Source organism: Engystomops pustulosus, chromosome 1, assembly GCF_040894005.1.
Source record: "Engystomops pustulosus chromosome 1, aEngPut4.maternal, whole genome shotgun sequence".
Taxonomy (NCBI): Eukaryota; Metazoa; Chordata; class Amphibia; order Anura; family Leptodactylidae; genus Engystomops; species Engystomops pustulosus.
Window position 1 is genome coordinate 191,639,254 of NC_092411.1, and position 20,552 is coordinate 191,659,805.

General features: G+C 46.6%; 2 protein-coding genes across 6 annotated transcripts in view; one reads left to right on the forward strand and one right to left on the reverse strand.

Moving 5' to 3' along the window:
* YTHDC1 (YTH N6-methyladenosine RNA binding protein C1) overlaps nucleotides 1–11,331 on the reverse strand; it is a 31,107-nt gene extending 19,776 nt beyond the window's left edge. For all 3 annotated transcript variants that reach the window (XM_072116453.1, XM_072116445.1, XM_072116440.1), the window contains exons 1-4: nucleotides 11,197–11,331; nucleotides 7,664–7,765; nucleotides 5,462–5,784; nucleotides 3,191–3,551 (exon numbers count right to left, since the gene is read on the reverse strand). In XM_072116453.1, coding sequence (XP_071972554.1) covers nucleotides 3,191–3,551; nucleotides 5,462–5,784; nucleotides 7,664–7,765; nucleotides 11,197–11,227 — 817 coding nt within the window. In that variant the 5' untranslated portion in view covers nucleotides 11,228–11,331. The remainder of the gene's footprint in view (nucleotides 1–3,190; nucleotides 3,552–5,461; nucleotides 5,785–7,663; nucleotides 7,766–11,196) is intronic.
* Nucleotides 11,332–11,530: 199 nt separating this feature from the next.
* Nucleotides 11,531–20,552, forward strand: part of LOC140070127 (transmembrane protease serine 11G-like) — a 96,863-nt gene continuing 87,841 nt past the window's right edge. Inside the window, exon 1 of one of the 3 annotated variants that reach the window (XM_072116464.1) lies at nucleotides 11,531–11,914. In XM_072116464.1, coding sequence (XP_071972565.1) covers nucleotides 11,861–11,914 — 54 coding nt within the window. In that variant the 5' untranslated portion in view covers nucleotides 11,531–11,860. The other 2 variants (XM_072116471.1, XM_072116494.1) reach the window with 2 other exon arrangements.

Consider the following 20,552-nt stretch of genomic DNA (forward strand, 5'->3'; position numbering starts at 1 on the left):
TTCAACATGATGATGATCATTGATATACAACATTGGGACAGGGAAGAAAAAAATTCAACTAGGTAGTGGAGCAATAATATTATAGTGGTATAACATGAGAATCCTCTCACCCAGTGCAGCCCTCTTATCAGCAGCACTTCCCCCAAAATCCACCACTGCTTACAAGTTTATGAATAGTCACTCAAGCAGAAATGCAGGCAAGTAAACACCCCAGACACGACTGGTCATTAGCAGATTACTTTAAAAAACAATCATAACTGCTCCCATTTTTTTCTCTACCGAGAGGTAACCCGTCTACTTTAGCTTTGAGAAAATTATCACAACTTTTTAACACAACTCAAAATGTTAGGCCCATGCTGTGACTACTGTTGACAAGATACTGTACAATGGTCATTGACAAGAAGATTTAATTTAAAACATCACTGTTAATGTCTAGTGATTTCTGCTAACCAATAAGACAGGCTATGAGGCCCTGTCATATGTAGGCTTATGTTAGAGAAGGATTTCTGAATAATACAAAAAAAGTAGGGCATGTTCTGACAGAACCCCTATTCCTATTCAAAAGCACACAACAATGATTAACCTTTAGCTTCAGCACAACAACTCTGTAAGCCAATGCATTGGTATGGCAACCAAGGATCTAGTGAAAGCCCCCAGGATTGCCAATGTTAAAGGGATTGCCCACTTTAAGCAAATAATTCATAAGGTTTATGCAAGGAAAAGTTATACAAATTTCCAATATACTTTATCAATTCTTCATGGTTTTCTTGATCTCTGCTTTCTGTCATTCCATAGGAAGCTTCTAAGTTTACTTGATAGACAGGTATACAGCTCATTATATCACATGGTGATAAGTATTCAGAGCCTTTGCACAGTATTGAAAAGAAACACCTTTAGAGCTAGAACAGCCATGAATCATCTTGGGATTGATGCAACAACTTTTTCACATCTGAATTTGGGGATCCTCTGCCATTTTTCCTTGCAGAGCCTCTCCCGGCAGCCATTTCCAAGTCTCTCCAGAAATGGTCATTAGGATTTAGGTCTGGGTGGACCAGTTAGGAATGGTCACAGAGCTGGAAGAGGTTTTCATCCAGGATATCTCTGCACTTAACCACATAAATCTTGCCTTCAATTGCAACCAGTCTCCTGTCTCTGCAGCTTAGCTTAGAATGATGCTACCACCATGTGTCACTGTTGGGATTGTATTTGTCAGAAGATGAGCAGTACCTGGTTTTCTCCACACATTCTGCTTAGAATTGATACCAAAAAGTTCAATCTTTGTCTCAACAGGCCAGAGAATCTTATATCTCATATGCAGTCTTTCATGTGTTTTTTTAGTCCTTTGATCTTGGGGTTCCTCTTCACCAAGGCTCTTCTCCACCAATCGCTAGACTGCCAGGTCAAGTAGGAGTTGTAGTAGTCCCAAACTTCTTCCATTTAAGGATAATGGAAGCCACTGTGCTCTTCGGAAAACTTGAATGCTGCAGAATTCTTTTTGTAACCTTGGCCAATTATGTGCTTTGCCACAATTCTGTCTCTGAGCTCCTTGGGCAGTCCCTTAGACCTCATGATTCTCTGACGTGCACTGTGATGTCTTATATAGACCGGTATGTGCCTCTCCCAATCAAGTCTCAAGGAGGATCAGAAGAAAATGCACAGCAAGTGAGTTAAATGAGTGTCACAGCAAAGGGTCTGAATACTTATTCCCATGTGATAGTTTTCTTATTTGTTAAATAATAATTTAAATATCTACATTTGTTTTTCAAGATGGGGTGCAGAGTATACATTGATGAGCAAAAACAAAAAAATGTTTAAACCACTTGCCGGCAAGGAAACAAAGAAGAAGAAGAAGAAGAAAAAAAAAAAAAAAGGGGTCTGAATACTTTTCGTACCAACTGTACATGCTGCAAAGAGCATTTAGAGTTAATAGATTCTCTGCATTGTGCAGAGTAGCAAGTGGGGAATGGGTACAGAATGAGATAGAGAGAAGTTTCTGTAGAATCATAGACTGGGACAGAGGGTCTGTTGGAATCAGAGAAATCGTGTACCTCACTATTCTGTGTAACACATCTGTATACACAGCACTGAACACATTCAGCTCTGCTCTAAATACAGAGAGCACTGTCTCTTTAGTTGAAATTGTATTCAAGTCGGAACTGTATGTTTTATAATTTTAACCCCAGCCAAAACTTATATCAAAACAATATTAGCGTTTTATTTTTATCCTCCTCAGAAAATTAATAAAGTACAGTCAAGTTCTAAAAACTCCAAATGAGTATCAAAAAGTACAATTTGTCTTGCAAACAACAAGCCCATACAGGGAAAAAATTTTAAAAAGTGAACTCCCATCCACAGAAGGCCATAGCCTGTTTACACAATATGCTATTAACCATGCTGTGTGGGCAGGGTTAGCAGGACTCGTCTCTCCTAGTTGTTCAACTTTTTACTCAAAAACCGCATTTGAAAATAAACATATTACCGAACTCAGCTCTTAGGCGATTTCTACTACCCTAGTTGAAAAACACATTACAGGATCACTTTAATACAAGACCTTGGAAACAAAAACACATTCCAAAGCGAGAAATGAAAATAAAACGTTCATTTGCTTTGTTTGGTTTTCCTGGAACAGCTGAAAGAACAATGTATTTTGTCTGCAAAAGGCAAAATCTTCCCCTCTCAAAGGTAGAGTTTTCATTTAGATCGAAAAAAACCCTCTAACATGCACAGCCATGCCTAGCTTGCTGTAGCCGCTATAGACAAATGTTTATACACACATGGCAGATTGCCATAGGCATAAGAATATTATCACCTCCTCCATTTGCTTTACTAAGTGTCTCTTTCAAAATAACACATATTCAGGTATAACTGTTGAGTACCCTCCAAGAAAAAATTAATTCCCAACGTTGCCATGTAGTCTGCTGTGTGACTTAGAAACAGCACTGTTATGCACCGAATAATAGGTAATCCAATTCAGCAACATTTAGCTAGGTATGGGTTTTAATTTCCCTTTATATGTATGTCCAGGACCTGAAAGGACCACAAGTAACTGCCTGACCTTAATCCCAATAACTTAATAAGGCTCTAATTTTGGTTATTGATATAGGAAAAGTCTCTTACTGACTTAATTTGACAAAATGTCATCTCAGAACAAAAACAATTCACTATAATGCCACACCAAATGCAAGATTACCTGAAATATCTGAGCCAGATCCAGAACGAATGGAGTCACCGTCAGAAAATGAAGCAGAATCAGATTCAGAGTCACTGGCTTCACTGCGAGTATCATAATCATTTCCCTCTCGCTGGTCTCTTTCATGTTCTTCTTGGTCATATTCCTCTTCATCCTCGCCTTCCTCCTCTTCCTCTTCAGCTTCTTCTCCTTCATCCTCATCTTCCTCCATGCCTTCCTCATTCTCACTGTTGTTAGCCTGCTCTTCGTCAGATGATTCACTACCACTGACACTATCCCTGTCGGACCCATATTCTTCAGAGTTGCCATCAGAGGAGCGACTTGAGCGGCTTGGCCTTCGGCTTGAATCATTCCGTATTTTCTAGCATAAAAAGGATGGTAAACTTCAAGTGAATGATTTACCTTTGCTTTAGATGCAGGTTTAATACATAAAGTTTTCAAACAGCATGTATTCCCTATACATAAAACAATTGCAATGAGGATGAACAAACAATCTCTGCTACTCCAGTCTGTATGGAGCGGTAGAGTACGTGTTTCCAACACTCAAAAATATTTACTGAAGTTGTGCAATTTATGTGCCCCTTTCTATTGATAGAAAGGCCTCTATAAATAACATATTTATTACCTATCTGGGGAAAACGACAAAGCCCCTTCCAAATTCTAACGTCTTAAAATGTGGCTTTGAAGAAAAAGTCAAGTGAGCTAATGATGCACATAGTAGTACATGGTAGTCTTCTTATGTGCTAAACATAAGAATGAGGTAGATTCCCTTTTATGTAACATCTCACCTGTTTACCTTAAAAAATCTCCTCCAAAGTCGTGTGAAAATGAGCACTTCACTTCAGATACCCCTATCTTTGGTATTACACAGCAGACACCGGCAGGTTACTGTCAGCAGTTACTGTGGCAATTAACCTGTTAGGTCACATGGTTGAGCCAGACAGCGGCACCTAACAGTGTTTTACCTGGGCACCGACATCTTTAAATGGCGGTTGTTGCCTCACCAGGGCATCTGCTGAAGGCACAATAACAGCCTGTTAAAGGCTCCAATAGTGGTCATTTGCATATGAATGCTGTCGGAGATTCTGTTCGGATTCTGTTCTACAGGGCATCTACAATATAATGCAAGATTAAGTACCCTACGGGACCGAATATATTAAAAATAAAAAGTTCAAAAAAACAAAAATGTTAAAATTTATAAAAATACTTATCACTCTCCTTTTCATAAAACATATATAAAAATAAACAAGTAAAAAACAAACACGCTAGGTATCCCTAAAACATCTGGTCTATCAAAATTTAAAAACAAAATTATTCCCAGCTGTGAATATGGTGCTCAAATTGCCACTTTTACGCCATTTTGCAAAAAAAAAAAAAAAAAGGGATCAAAATGGTATCAATGAAAACAGCAGCTTGTCACCCAAAAATGGCAGCTAACACAGGTCTATGAATTGAACAATGAAAAAGTTATTGGTGTTAGTATATGGAAGAACTACTTTTAACATTATGTTAATGGGTGTGTTACCAGAGTCCATCTGCGTTGTTGTTTCAGAAGTTGTTGCATTCTGAAGGACACCCCCCCCTCCTCACTGAGACATGCTCCTGCACAGTATAACAGCCTGTGAATAGCCCTTCTGGCTTATTAGCATAAATTTAAAAAGTTTATTTTACAAGGGAAAAGGCCATGGATAAATTTAAGAAGATTACCAGCAACGATGCCTGGATCTATGAGAAAGTGCCCCTGGTTTATCTTGCTTGAGTATGATTTCCTTTAGGCCCCTTTCATACAAAAGTATTTTTTCTCCAGTCCTGCATTTCTGTACCGTATGAACCTACCTATGGCTGGCTGACAGAATGCACCTCCCACTGGTTCTGGTCTCCCTGGATACTGCACATACACACGCCTGCAAACGGCACACAACCGTTTTTGCAACACCTATTTTAAAATGTTCCCATAGACTACTACTAAAATTAATGAGGACGTATGAAAACAATACGGGTTGAATATGGTCGTTTTCATACGTCGTTTTGCTAGCAAAAGAGGAGTTTTATGCTCATTTTCACATGACTTTAAAGGAGATTTCCACATGAAATAGGGAATTCTAGAAAGGAAATTTAAAACACTACCTTCGGGGGCAAGTTAATGTGAAGGAAAGAAACCGAAAAAATGTAAAAAGGTCTGCTTTTCAAACCACAGACTTGACATGCAACAACTATGCCAATGACAGTAAGAGTCTAAACTCATTTATGACAAACACTGTAACCCAATACCTCGGCAGCCACATCGGGAGTACTGGATTTGGGTCTTCTCTCAGATTCTCTTTTCCTTGAGCTCATTTTATCTTGCGGTCCTTTAAAGCCATCCCTAGAGGTACTGCTAGATGAATGGATTCTTCTATCACTGTCTGGTCTTCGGTTCCGGTCGTGTCTCTGGTAATCGTCGCTCTTATAATCAGAAACCTGCTTTCCTTTGGAGCTGACAACTCTTTTTGCACTTCCAGATAGCCTTGGAGGTGGAGGCCTTGCTAAATGAGAGGACTGTTTCTGTCTCTTTGGTTCAGTCATTTCAGTTCTATCACTTTTTCTTTTTGACCCTTTAGATACAGGGGAAAAAAAAATCCCATTAATGTATTTAAAATTACATTTAATTACATGTAAAAAGATTATAATTAGGTTTCCAACAACAGACAATAGGTGAGTAATCAACAAGGACCAACTGCTGGGACACACACTAATCACAAAAAACAGTGCTCCCATGTTTTCCTGTATAAAAGTAGCAGTTTTTGCATAAAAAAACCTGCTGACCAATTCATACATGGGCATTTCCATGCAGTACAGCTGCTGAAGCAGAACTGAATGTACCACACTATAAACTGTATAGCACTTAATCACTTATATACAGCTACTGAGCACAAGCATTGTAACCATCACCGAAAAGGTTCACAAACTTCTACAAGCAGGGACCTTAAAAGGACATCTATCACCAAGATCAAGAACTGTAAACCAAGCACACTAACATGTGTACGTGTGTGTGTGTGCGTGTGTTCCCTAGGGCAGGATCTGCTATTCTTTTACCTTCTATTTTTATATACATATCCAAAAAAAAAACAAAAAAAAAAAAACCTTAAATAATTACGCAATTATGCAAATAATTGATCCAAGAGGATCATTTTTGCTCTTCATTTTTAAAGGCTTTTTTCAGTAAAACAAGGGAATAATGAGCTTAAAGAAGAGCAAATCCTTCTAGAAGGGTACATACCAGCAGGCAGACCCTAGTTGTGAATTTACTTTGAAGGACATCGACCACCACATATAAGGGTGGTAGATTGTCCCCAAACGTATGCTTGTTACCTTAGGGGTGATGAGGACCTCGTGCTAGCATGCGTCTTCTATACCAAAATATGCAGCTAAAAAATGTATGCAAATGAGCTGGATGTGCTTACCTTTTGGCTAGCTGAGGGCCTTGAGGCTCCGTTGGAACATAATTTATGCACACCCCCTCATCTATATACATCCCCGGTGCCGGCGGAGAGCGCTGCAAACAGCTTGTGACGTCACACAGCTGTCTGCTAATCTTGAGCATCCGCAAGAACCTTCCTTGTGCAGCTGGCGGGAGAGAAGCGCGACTGCGTAAGAAAAACGCATGTGCGACTTTGCAGGTGCCGAGGATGTATACATATGAGGGGACAAGCATACATTATGCTCCAACAGAGCCAGGAGGCTCTCGGCTAGCCGAACAGTGAGCGCCTCCGGCTCATTTGCATAAGGTTTATCATAGCCTATTTCGGTACAGAAGACAGTCCGGAGCATGCCAGCAGGAGGTCCCCATCACCCCTAAGATAACAAGCATACATTTGAGGTCAGTCTACCACCCCTAAATGTGCCGGTAGATGTCCTTTAAGTGGTTAAAATTTCCCTTTTGTGTAAAATTGTGTGTAGAAGAGTGATTTGTACAGGCATTGGAGCAACTTCTGTCTGAGGAATTAAAGGAAACCTACCACTTGTAGTGGCAGGTTTCCGATGGCAATACCGAGCACCAGCTCAGGCTGAGCTGGTGCTGGAGCTTATTTTAGTTAGAGTTTTAAACCGCGGTATCGCGGTTTAAAACACTTTTTAAACTTTATAGCCGGCGCAGGCAGGTACGCGCTCGGCGCTTACCATGCGCGCGGCTCTCATTCACTTCCTATGTAGCCGCGTGCACCGTAAGTGCCGAGCGCGTACCTGCCTGCGCCGGCTATAAAGTTTAAAACACTAACTAAAATAAGCTCCGGCACCAGCTCACCCTGAGCTGGTGCCCGGTATTTCCATCAGAAACCTGCCACTACAAGTGGTAGGTTTCCTTTAAATGAACCTACAGTGGGGCATATATACACAGCTATATCCAGAGAGCAATTTCTTGGCAACTAGGATGCTGCCAGCTAAGCATTTTGGAGAAGATTATCAGCATATTACTTTAGGCTACCAAAGATTTACCTTTCTTCTCATTCACATCCTGCTCACTTTCAGGGTTATACAATTCATCATCTTGATCTGGAGCTTCAGTTAAAATGTCATCCAAAACATTCACCTCACCATCTAAGGGAAAAGGAGAATAAAAAATATGAAGGATACAGCAGAATATTGATCTTCTATTAATGGCTTTCCACATGATAGGCCATCAATACCTGAAAGGTAGGGGACGGATATTCAGAGGTTATGGAGCCAGAAGCAGGTGCACCATGCTCTGAGTACTGGGTGTACTGTAACTAAAGAGCAGAACCTGCAGTACCAGAAAATACAAAACCAATGGCCTCCAACTCCATACACTGCCAAACAGCTGATTGGAACAGGGGCCAGAAGATATGCCATGGGGTGGGGAATGCATTGGTCAAAACCTTCAGCCAGTATAATACAGGCAGCCAGTCGCCCCCCCCCCTCCCCCAGTATAATACAGGCAGCCAGTCGCTCCCCCTCTCCCAGTATAATAAAGGCATCTAGTCGCTCCCCCCAGTATACAGGCAACTAGTTGCCGCCAGTTGCTCCCCCCCCACCCCCAAGGTATACAGGAAGCCAGTTGCTTCCCCCCACCCCCAAGGTATACAGGAAGCCAGTTGCTTCCCCCCACCCCCAAGGTATACAGGAAGCCAGTTGCTTCCCCCCACCCCCAAGGTATACAGGAAGCCAGTTGCTTCCCCCCACCCCCAAGGTATACAGGAAGCCAGTTGCTTCCCCCCACCCCCAAGGTATACAGGAAGCCAGTTGCTTCCCCCCACCCCCAAGGTATACAGGAAGCCAGTTGCTTCCCCCCACCCCCAAGGTATACAGGAAGCCAGTTGCTTCCCCCCACCCCCAAGGTATACAGGAAGCCAGTTGCTTCCCCCCACCCCAAGGTATACAGGAAGCCAGTTGCTCCCCCCCCCCCCCCAAGGTATACAGGAAGCCAAATTTGTATAGGTTTTATAATGTTTTCATACATTTAAAAAAATTAAAACCTCGTGTACAAAATTTTGGGGGGCGGATTTTGCCATCTTCTGGCACTAATAACTTTTTCATACTTTGGTGTATGGAGCTGTGGGTGGTGCCGTTTTTTTCGGATTTTGATGACGTTTACAATGTTATCATTTTTAGGACTGTGCGACCTTTTGATCACTTTTTATAGAATTAAAAAAAAAATTTTAAATGGCAAAAAGTGCCATTTTCGACTTTGGCCGCGATTTTTTTACGTTCCGGGGTTAAACGCAGTGAAAAAACGTTATCATATTTCGATAGATCGGGCATTTTCGGTCGCTGCGATACCTAATGTGTTTATGATTTTTACTGTTTATTTATATCAGTTCTAGGGAAAGGGGGGTGATTTGAATTTTTATTATAATTTTTTTTTAAACTTTTTTTTAATTTTTCCTATTTTTCAGACTCCCTAGGGTACTTTAACCCTAGGGTGTCTGTACGATCCTATCATATACTGCCATACTACAGGGATTTTACTACTCATACATTACAATGTGCTGATAGCACATTGTAATGCATGGGTTAACCTGAAGTAGCTTCGGGTCTTCGTGAGACACGAAGTTACCATGGCGACGGACCGCCGTTCCCCGATGACGTCACGGGGAGCGACGATCCTCACAAAGATGGCGGCCGTGTTTTTGAGGCGGCGATCAGCAGTAAAACACCCGCGATCGGTGCCGGTGTTTAATAGTCTATAAGCAAGTTAGGTTTTTTCAGCACATTTTTTGTGCTGAAAAACTTGTCTTACATTTATATAATGTTATGGGACACGTAGGAATAGGTAATGTCAAAGGTCGCTAACAGGGCAGTTAAGGGGGACTTTCGGTCACACATTCTGCTGAGCAGAGGGGCACCAAGACTCCCTATTATCTGCCATTTTTTCCCTTAGCCTGTGAATAGGGAATAATTTATGGGAATATCCTTATAGAGAATCACTACGGACTTACAACCATCATAATTTACACATCATTCATGATATTTCTGACCAAAAATATACATGTATAAAATACCAAACATGAAAACAGATTGATCTGATCTATGTTTTTTACTCTTGTATAATGTGCATTGACGTGTGGCAAGCTAGGTATTACTCTCTAGGAAAAACAGTGTAAGCCCTCATATGCGCATATTGTTTGGGATCGTTATGACTAGCTCATAAATATCGCTGTGGTTCCCCGTGTATAAGCAGACAGTCAAAGCCCAGAATCTCAGCGCAGGTCCTATTCCTGCCAAAATTTGCAGCTCTGCTCTCCTATAGAACTCTATTGTGACATGAAAATTACAGATGCCACGCAGGCGTCATCCACACTGGTCCACGTTTATGGATCAGGCAAGAATCATGTGACCCTACAAGGGGTTGAGAACTTGTGAAAAGCTAATAACAATTAACCAACCATCTTTTTTTTTTGGGCAAAAAATGGTTCCGAAACTTTAAATATATTGAAGACACGCTGACCACAAAAAGCGAACAAGAGATTTGTGGTTTGCGGGCAGAGAACAAATGTTTGGGTAACCTAAGGCCAAGATGACATTGGTCTGGGCATATTTTTGTTATAATAAAAAGGTAATAAACCCTTTAACCCATTATGACACTGATGGATCCACAAATATGAACAGAGCCCTAGAAAATATTTATCTCAGGTTTACACTCTCTACATAAAATCCTGACCAGTATTGCAACCCAATGGAAAGCGGCTGCACACAAGTATGAACATAGGTGTCGCCGTCTAACTAGTATACGTTGCATTCGCTGAAAAAGGCAGCAACATATACGCTCAGCAGAGGCAACAGTAGCCTATGGGGAGCGGATGCAGCATATTGTATCCTGGAGCCACAGCTGCTGAGCTGTTATGTCACTCAGCAGAAGAAAAACCATCACCGATTAAGCAGCACAGAACTTGCCAAATCAGTCCCTGTCCCCAATGGGGCTTACAATCTAATAAACCTGCCAGTATCTTTTGGTGCGTGGGAGGAAACAGGAGGACCCCAAGGAAACCCACGCAAACACGGAGAGAACATACAAACTCTCTGCAGATGTTGACCCTGGGACTTGAACCCAGGTCCCCAGCGCTGCAAGGCTCTAATGCTAGCCACTGAGCCACCGTGCTGCCCACAAATTGACATTATCACTTGTGGATGGCTTTACTTTATACAGATGACCACCTTATGAGAAGCAAGGACTGAAGAGCAGCATGCTTATATTAAGTGCTAAATAATCCCATCTATTTACCATACACATAGCTGACAGCATCCTACTTCCATTGCAGTTTTGTCTGATAGTAAATGAGGGTTTATACATAATCTAACGCCAATATGAGCCTATGGTGCCCATCAGTAAGCCCTCCAGTAATACAGTACAGGTTTATATGTCACACAATGAGCTACTTTATTATACAGTAGAATGAATGTAGTCACACTGGCTGCGCCCCATTCACACACAGGTGCCATGTCCTGGGCGTCTTGTGTAAGAGCAGGCACCTGCACCCCAAGGCCTCACATCATGTGCCGGGGCCGCTCACCTTTGCTTTGCTCTCCTCTCTCAGGCTCCATTCTTCTCCCGGATCTCCTTCCTTCTCCCTTCCGCCTCCTGCCCCGGTGGTGGTGGGCCTCCTTGGAGTCTTGGCCGCTGGAGGATGTCACAGTGGCCCCCCCGCCCCGCCGGGCGCCCCTCTCTCCTGCCGTGGCGAAGCAGATCCCGTGTGGGAGTAACCCGTCCTAAGGACCTAGTGGCGGTAAACGCCGATCACGTAGCGAGTGCTACGGACTGTCCAGTGCGCGGCGCTGTGCTTCAGGGCCCGGTACAGCAGACTGTTCTTTCTTCTCCTCTCTCCGATGTACGCACAAAATGGCGGCACAAAACTATGGCCTCCTGCGACAACAACACCCACCTCCCAGAATGCAGCGGGAACCGTCCATCGTGCGTGACGTCACCGTGCACCGCCTTCTGAGGTGTTGAGACTAGAGCGGATGTTAGAATCACATGTGACTTCTGAGGGGACTCCGGTGAGGGCAAGCGAGGCTGACAAATGTCTGAGGAGTCCTGCAATGGGTCAACCCAGCACTGACGATGATGAAATGGGCTATAAGTGGTATTGTTAGGCCGTTGCGTTTTGGTAGCGGTTTTGACTCATTGAAAACGCAGCAAAAGACCAGTTTGCAAATGTGCTTTATAATCCAAATCAGATGAAAGCAAGTTGGGACTTTGATGAAAAAGTGAAGGAAACTGCTCAGCAAAACGTAAATGAAAAAAACTCATTACAAAACGTGACGCAATGCAATTTGAAGTTCGTTTGCATTTTAAAAACGCAAAGGCAAAAATGTGACAGAGACAGGAGGGCCACAAACACATGCATTTAAGGTTCGATAACAATTTTATTTGGTATGCACATTGACGTTTAAAGTAGGTTATATCAAGTTTAAAGGTTCCATTATGTCGAATGCTTAGATTGGCAGGATTAAGTGTGCAACATCCCCCACCGGGGCCTAGCCCTTGAGGTGAGGCCTGGAGACAGCCGGGGCCCGCGGTACCGGAGTGGCTGGCGGTTGCGGCCTAAGCACGCTATTGTCACGGTGCTTGGTACGGGGGAACCGGAGGGCTGTCCTACAGCCTGGCAGGTCTCCAGCAGGGTGGTGTTGGCAAGAAATGATGAGGGAGCGGCTGCTATAGCGGATCTCCCTGGGGCAACCCCTTAATGTCCCGAGTGTGAGTCTCTGGGTGATGGACAGGGTGCCGGTGATGAAGGCAGCCGTATTAGCAGGGACCAGACGGAGGCAGAAGTTGAAGAAAACAACTTACAGTTCTTTATTTGAACCGCAGGAACCGCAGCAAACGTGCCTTTAACAGGTAGGTAGGGTGCCGAGATGTGAGTTGGAGGGAGCCTCAGGAGATAGTTCACCAGCCTGGAAGTAGAGGGCAGGCTGGGAGGCAGCTGTGTCCTGGTAGGAAGCTTCAGCTTGTCCTGTAGGGCTTCAGGTATCACCTTCAAAGGTAAGATGATACCCCTTTTCCTCACTACACTAACTCTAGTCTAATGTTCCACTCTTCAGAGGCAGGGGCTAAGCTCTTCCTGCTCTGGTATGGGCTAGACAGAGATTACTCACTCACTCACTGATTCTCCTAGGATTCCACACTAGAATAATCATCTAATGTTCTGATCTGAGCTGAGCTCAGACTAAACTGTTCTCCAGAACATTCCTGGCCAGAGGTTCCATTACCTCCCCTTGGTCAGGTGGTGGCTGCTCCTCCAATCACATCTCAGCTTACAAAGGACAGGATGTAACACATATGATTGGACAATAGCATCTTGCATTATACAAAATACTTAACCTCTGCCTTGCCAGGCAGGATTCACCACTGCAATACCCCTTTCCCTATCAGGACCATGTAGTATCATGTGGGTATATGCAGGTGGGACGTATTCGCAAGCACTACCTCGCCATTGCATCGGCGAGGGTGTTGCATACCCCGGGGGCAATTGAAAGAGCCGCCCTCGGCTCGACTACAGATGGTTTGGGGCACAGAGGGGGCTAAGGGCACTTCTGGGAAGTGCAGGCTATGTGAGGTGTAGGGACAAACCGCCCATGGTCCTGGAGACAGGCACCTGGGTTGGTGTCGGACTAAGACAAAACATGTAGCTGTATGACAGTTGGTCGCTGACGCCATTAAACCGAACTGTACAGTAGGAAAGGTGTGGTGTCATGTCCTGTAATCCACTCCTTGCACCAAGGCCTGTATATTTGTTTGATCAACGCTTCTTCCCTGGCGGCAATTATATAATGTGTATATGCATTGCATTAGCATATGTGACACAATAAAACATTGTACTACATAGAGACGGTCCGACACAGCCACACTACAACCTGAAAAGCCTATGAAAGGGTTAATGCAGACTACTGGCAGATATGACAGTGTGCAACAGGTTAGCAAAATCACATTGGCTTAGCAGCCCAATGGGTACACATCTTATAACATAACGTTACAGATAGATAGGCTACTCAGAGTAGCACGGTAGCAAATGTCTCTTTTCCTGCAAAGAAAAGGCATAAAAAGTGCAAACAGAATGTCCATACCTAAAAAGGAAGGCATTAAGTGCAGAATAATAGTCAATAGCAATAGCAACTTTTCCCTGGAGTATCTGGCAAAAGTCTCACAGAAGGTCTCTACTGACAAAGTCCATCTTCTGGGTACAGCCCTTGAGGTGGGGAAAAGTGCACTGAGAAGCAAAGGGTCTCCTCTTTTTTTGGAGAGGGACAGAGTCCTTTGAAGCAATCTCTGCTGTGGCAGAGGAAGGGTGCTATCATAGCACATGACAATAATCAGTTCAAGGTATGTCTCTTGACTGAGATAAATAAGGGTGAGAGTCTCAGGAAAGTCTCTGGCTCTTTGGGGTAAGGACAGAAATATACACAATATGTACAGTACCTGAAGTGGGCTACAGCCCTTCAGGGGTTACTCTGCATCTTCTTCGGTGGTAAGTACTTCGGTGTCAGAAAAACGTACCTGCCTCCTGCTTCTGCGTGTCACCAGCTGGTACTCCTGCAGGTACGCAGGAGCTTTACCTTTTGTCTCCCTTTGAGACCTTCGAAGTTCCGGCCTGGAGAAGATAACAACCTCCTCATCGTCCTCCTCTGAGTCAAGCACTGGAGTCGGAGTCTCAGCTGCCTCTGATGCTTCAGGGGTTGCAGACACTGGAGCCGGATCATCCTCCACAGGCAGCAGTATTGGAGACTGCGGTGGGGATGATGGTCTCTCCGAGGTACCTCTTACTGGAGTGGAAACAAAACAGAATTGAGGCACAGTCACAAGTTCCAAGAAACTGGGGGTAGGTGAACACAAGGAGGTCTGTAAGTTGGGGGTCGAGGTGAGAGGTGTAGACATAGGGGCAAAAGGACGAAGACATCTCTTCAGCCGGTTCCTATGTACCCGGAGTGGTGGACGGTCTCCTCTTGAAATCTCGTAGACTTCAGGGGAGAGACTGTCCCTAACTAGGTATGGCTCACGCTCCCAACGCCCATCTAGCTTACTGGTAGGATGGTTGTTGCGCAGCCACACCCGATCTCCTGGGGCAAAAGGCTCAGCACAGGCATTACGATCGAAGTCCCTTTTTTGTTTCTCTCGGGCCTCTTCCAACCGCAGATCCACAACTTCTCTGGCATCCGCCAGGCGCCTCTGGTGTTCGTGAACCCAGTCAGTCTGGGGGAGTAAAGACTGGGAATCAGGGGACTCCATGTCCCAGGTCATATCCGCAGGGAGATGTCCGTGTCTCCCGAACATCAGATAGTACGGGGTGTACCCTGTGGAGCAATGATTGGTATTGTTGTACAGGTACACTAATTCGGGCAACAGCTTTGGCCAGTCAGCCCTTTTTGCAGGGGTCAGAGTCCTCAGCATATTGATTAGAGTCTGGTTCATCTTTTCACAAAGCCCGTTGCCTTGGGGATGATAGGCTGTGGTCCTCAGCTTCTTGCAGCCATAAAGAGTGCACAGCTCCTGGAAGACTTGGGACTCAAATGCTGTTCCTTGGTCTGTAAGGATCTGGTCCGGACAGCCATAGGGGAGGATGAAGCTCTTCCACAGGGCCGCTGCGGTGGTCCTTGCAGACAGATCTCTGACAGGTACTGCAACCACAAATTTGGTATAGTGGTCGATGATCGTAAGGGCATAACTGTGACCGGATCTGCTGGGCTCCAACTTCACGTGGTCCAATGCCAGGATCTCCAAGGGCCGTTGGCTCACAATGGGACGGAGAGGGGCCCTTTGGTTGTGTCGCTCTCCTCGAGCGATGGCGCAGGCCGGGCATTCTCGACACCAGGCTTCAATGTCGGACTTCATGTTGACCCAGAAGAATCGCCTTCGGAGGGTGGCTTCAGTCTTCTGAGCGCCAAAGTGTCCAGACTGGTCATGATACATTTCCAGTACTATCTTGGCGTCCCTCCTGGGAATCAGAATCTGGTATATCCGATCATAAGTGATAGGGTCCAGAGTTCTTCTCTTGAGCAGACCTTGGTGCATGCTCAGAGTCTTTCTCTGGCGCCACAATTGAGACAGTTCTCCATCAGCTCTTCTGCGCCGGATTCTTTCAGGCACTCGCCCACTAGAGAGATAGTCCATTACTTCTCCTATGGCACGGCTATCAGCCTGAAGACTCATCCAGAGGTCCTTCTCCGCAGGGGGCTCTGACTCTTCTTGAGGAGTAGCTGGCTCTGCCTCTGTCGGTAGGGAGTAAACTCTCTGGGCATCTTGATGCACAAACCGGGCATAGAACGCTGGCATCTCCACATCTTCCCACTGAGCATCCGTGGAGGGTCCCTCCCACTGGTCAGGGAGACGGGACAGAGCGTCGGCGTTGTCATTGGTCTTACCAGCCCGGTACTTGATGGTAAAGCTGAAATTGGCAAGTCTGGAGGCCCACCGTTGTTCCAGTGCTCCAAGACGTGCGGTGTTCAGATGCGCCAACGGATTATTGTCTGTGAAGACAGTGAAAGATGATGCAGCTAGGTAGTCCTTGAACTTTTCGGTCACAGCCCAGACTAACGCCAGAAACTCCAACTTGAAGGAACTATAGTTCTGGTCGTTTTGCTCCGGTTCTCGGAGGGAACGGCTGGCGTAGGCTATGACCCTTTCAGTTCCGTTTTGGAGCTGGGAAAATACCGCCCCTAGACCTTGCTTGCTGGCATCAGTGTATAGGGTGAAAGGCAGACTATAGTCTGGATATCCCAACACCGGAGGTTCAGTCAGCCGTTGCTTGAGCATCTGGAAGGCAGCTTCTCGTTCGGCCGTCCACTCAATGGATACTCGGGAACGTTGGCTCTCTTTTGGCAGGCCCCTTAGAAGCTCTTGCAGGGGAGCCGCCAGCTGGGCAAACTTCGGGATGAAACGCCTGTAATAACTGGCAAATCCCAGGAAGCTTTTGATGTCCCGTACGGTTGATGGGGTAGGCCAGTCGTGAACAGCTGCAATCTTCTCTGGATCTGGCTCAATTCCATGAGCGCTCACCACATGTCCCAGGTACTTGACGCTAGGTTGTAGCAGGTGGCACTTGGATGGCTTGACCTTCAACCCATGTTGGGTCAGGATTTGGAAGACTTCAGCCAGATGGTGGAGGTGATCTTCATAAGTCTTGGAGTAGATGATGATGTCGTCCAAATATAGCAGGACGGTCTCGAAGTTGCGATGACCCAAACATCTCTCCATCAGCCGTTGAAATGTGCCTGGGGCGTTGCATAGCCCGAACGGCATGTTGTTGAACTCGAACAGGCCCATTGGGGTGGTGAAAGCCGTCTTCTCTCTGTCTTCCGGCGCCATGGCTACTTGCCAGTAGCCACTGGTCAGGTCCAGGGTAGAGAAGTAGGCAGCTGACCCTAGGGCTGCGAGGGATTCCTCGATTCGAGGCAGAGGATAGGCGTCCTTGTGGGTGATATTGTTGATTTTCCTATAGTCAACACAGAATCGAAGGGTTCCATCCTTCTTCTTCACAAGGACCAGCGGGGCAGCCCATGGGCTGCGACTCTCCCGGATAACGTTGGCTGTCTTCATCTCTTGTACCAGCTTCTTCACCTCTTGGTAACGGGCTGGAGGTATGGGCCGATATCGTTCCTTGATAGGAAGATGAGAGCCAGTAGGGATGGTGTGTTGGATCAGAGTAGTCTGCCCAAAATCCAGTGGGTGTTTGCTGAAGGCCTGGTGGTGCTTCATAACGACATCCAGGACACCTTGTACTTGGTCTGCAGGAGTAAAATCGTCGTCTCCAATATTGAGCTCAAGCCACCAGGATTGCTCGGCAGGCTCACCTTCAGCACTTTGCTTCACTTCCAACTGTTGGGAGGCAGACAGAGCGGTTTCCACCAAGTCTTCAGGATGCACGCTGAAGAGAGTGGCTACGGCTTGGTACTTTCTCAGATCCACTGGGGAGTCTCCCACATTTAGTAGTCGAATGGGTACTTGTCCTCGGGATACAGTGACTAGGCTCCTGGCGGCTAGAATGGGCAGGTCTTCATCAGCTGGTAGAGGTTCTACTATCGCCTGGTAGTCTTGACCTTGGACGCCCATGCAGGCTCGACACCATACTAGCGTCTCAGTCCCAGGTTGAAGACGGACAGGTTGGGGATCCTTGATCCGGGCTCTGCAGATTTCTCCATTAGGGCCAGCAAACTTCTGTTGTGCCGCTAGAACCTGCATAGTCTCCTGAATTACCTTCCGGGAACCGTTGGGCACTGTTGGCAGGGAGTCGTGGAGAGCCTTCAGCACTTCAGGGTAGCAGTTGCGGAGGACATTGGTACCCAGTACCAGGGAGAAGTTACCGTTTTCGGGCACACGTGTCACCACTACGCCCTGTCTGGTTAACTCAGTGTCCCCAATGGTTAGCGTGGGCTCCCAGTAGCCGCGGATGGGTACGGGTTTTCCGTTCGTAGCAATAATGTTCAAGTAAGACTTGGGAGGCTGGATTAAGGATGCTTTTCCTCGGCATTTCTCGAAGGCAGCACTCCGGAGGGTGGTCACTTGAGAGCCGGTATCAATTAAGGCCGGTAGGGTAACTCCATTGATGGTTACATGAACCATGGGGCGAGTCCCCACGAACCTGGGCATCCAATTGGCATCTCGGGGACTTACAAGTTCTTCCCTTGGAGGTCGTCCCTTAGCTCCAAGGGTTTGTCGTTTAACTGACGACAATCATTCTCTTCAGGCCCATATTTATGGCAGTAGCTGCACCGCTGACGGGATTTATTCTGACTCCAGGTGCTTAACGACCTCGCTTCTTTTGGGCGCTGTTTAGTCGGAGATTCACGAGGAGTAGCTGACCGTACCGGGTTCTCTGGAGGTTTCCTCCTCCTAGCGGAGACAGTTACTTCCAACTGGGTCAACCGATCGAGGATTTGATGCAGGGTGTCCGCCAGATTAGAGACCTGTCCTGCTAAGTCAGCAACTTCTGTAGCCGCAGGAGTAGGTGATGTCGACTGCATTGGATAGCAAGCTAGAGCAGATTCCTCCATTTCCACGGATTCAGGCTCTTTCTGCGGTCCAGTAGGCGGTCGGTCCCCTAATATGTCAATGGCAATTTCCTTAAACTCAAGGAAGGAGGCCTGGGCATGTTGAGAAGAGATGATCTTTAGTTGACACCTTTGATTTCTATCAACAAGTCCATTAATAAATTGTTCCCTTAAGGTTTGATCAGAGGTTTCAGCGTCTTTGGGCTCCAGGCAGGTGATGGCCTTCCATGTCTCCTGTAGGGAGAGGGCAAAGTCTCGGAGGGACTCTTGAGGCTTCTGTCTTTTCCCGAAGAATTTCTGCTTCAACTCGGAGACAGTACACTTGTCAAAGGTGTTACGTAGCCTATCAAGAATCTGGACCACATTCTGACACTGTTCTCGGGGCCAAGACTTGACTTCCCGGAGAGCGGGTCCTTTCAACTGCCCGATGAGGATGCCCACTTTCTGTTCCTCTGTGAATGGGAGCAAGGCGAAGGTGGCTAACAACTTGTCCCTGAATTCAGGGAGAGTATGTGATTCTCCCTCGTAGTAGGGTAACCAGGGGGCCCCCAGATAGTAGGGCATAGTCAGAGGCATCATGGTGGGAGTCCCAGGGACACTAGCTGTAGCAGGGCTGAAGGGACTCTCTGGAGGACTTAACATGCTCCGGTACCCTGAGGAGGGACCAGGGGACGGGACTTGCTCCAGTCCCGTATCTTCGTCCTGGGCGGACATGACTGGCCTAGCTGAGGGAAGTCTGTAGGGTTACACAATGTCCGTTGCTATGGGCGATGGCTAGAATGGGACGTGGGCACTTTAAGACACAGTCACTATTCCCTGGGAGGTGAGCCAATAACCTAGCATCGGAAACAATCTCTACCCCCCTTTAACTTCCCCAGCGGTACTCACTCAGGATCAGCCGCGGTGACAGGACAGCTCCGGTACACGAAGGTCTCCGTTCCCGATGTCCGGCAGGCAGCAGGGTTCAGTGATGCTCCGCGGTGTTCTCCAGTCGCAGGACACGTGCGCCGGAACTCCGGATGAGGCGCACACTGCTGGCAGGCTTCAGGCGCGGCCTGCGCCGAAATCCAAGATGGCCGATTAACCCTCTTCGTTGCCGGCTGCACTCGCTCCAGCTCCTCCTCCACGGTAGTTCGCGCCACTCGAGCAGGGGGCGGAGCCTAGTGACGCCTCTGGAGTTCCCGCCAGTGAGGATTTGGCGGGCTGGAAATACTTGCTGCGCCACACGCCTCTGAGGTAAATGCTTCAGGCGCAGCAGCGCCGGATGTAGCAGAGCTGACACAGTTCTTGCAGGAATTAACCTCTTGAGTGCTGGAGCGGCGCTCGACAGCACATGGCAGCAGTATAAAGTTCAATGTAGAAACACACAAATACTTGGGCCTAAACCCGGATGGCAGCAGGGTTAGGCAGCACAGTCTTTTTCTTAATAAAGTACAGTCTTTAGTGCCAGGATAAGGCACAGAAGTATATATCCTGTGATTCGTGACGCCACTTGCAACATCCCCCACCGGGGCCTAGCCCTTGAGGTGAGGCCTGGAGACAGCCGGGGCCCGCGGTACCGGAGTGGCTGGCGGTTGCGGCCTAAGCACGCTATTGTCACGGTGCTTGGTACGGGGGAACCGGAGGGCTGTCCTACAGCCTGGCAGGTATCCAGCAGGGTGGTGTTGGCAAGAAATGATGAGGGAGCGGCTGCTATAGCGGATCTCCCTGGGGCAACCCCTTAATGTCCCGAGTGTGAGTCTCTGGGTGATGGACAGGGTGCCGGTGATGAAGGCAGCCGTATTAGCAGGGACCAGACGGAGGCAGAAGTTGAAGAAAACAACTTACAGTTCTTTATTTGAACCGCAGGAACCGCAGCAAACGTGCCTTTAACAGGTAGGTAGGGTGC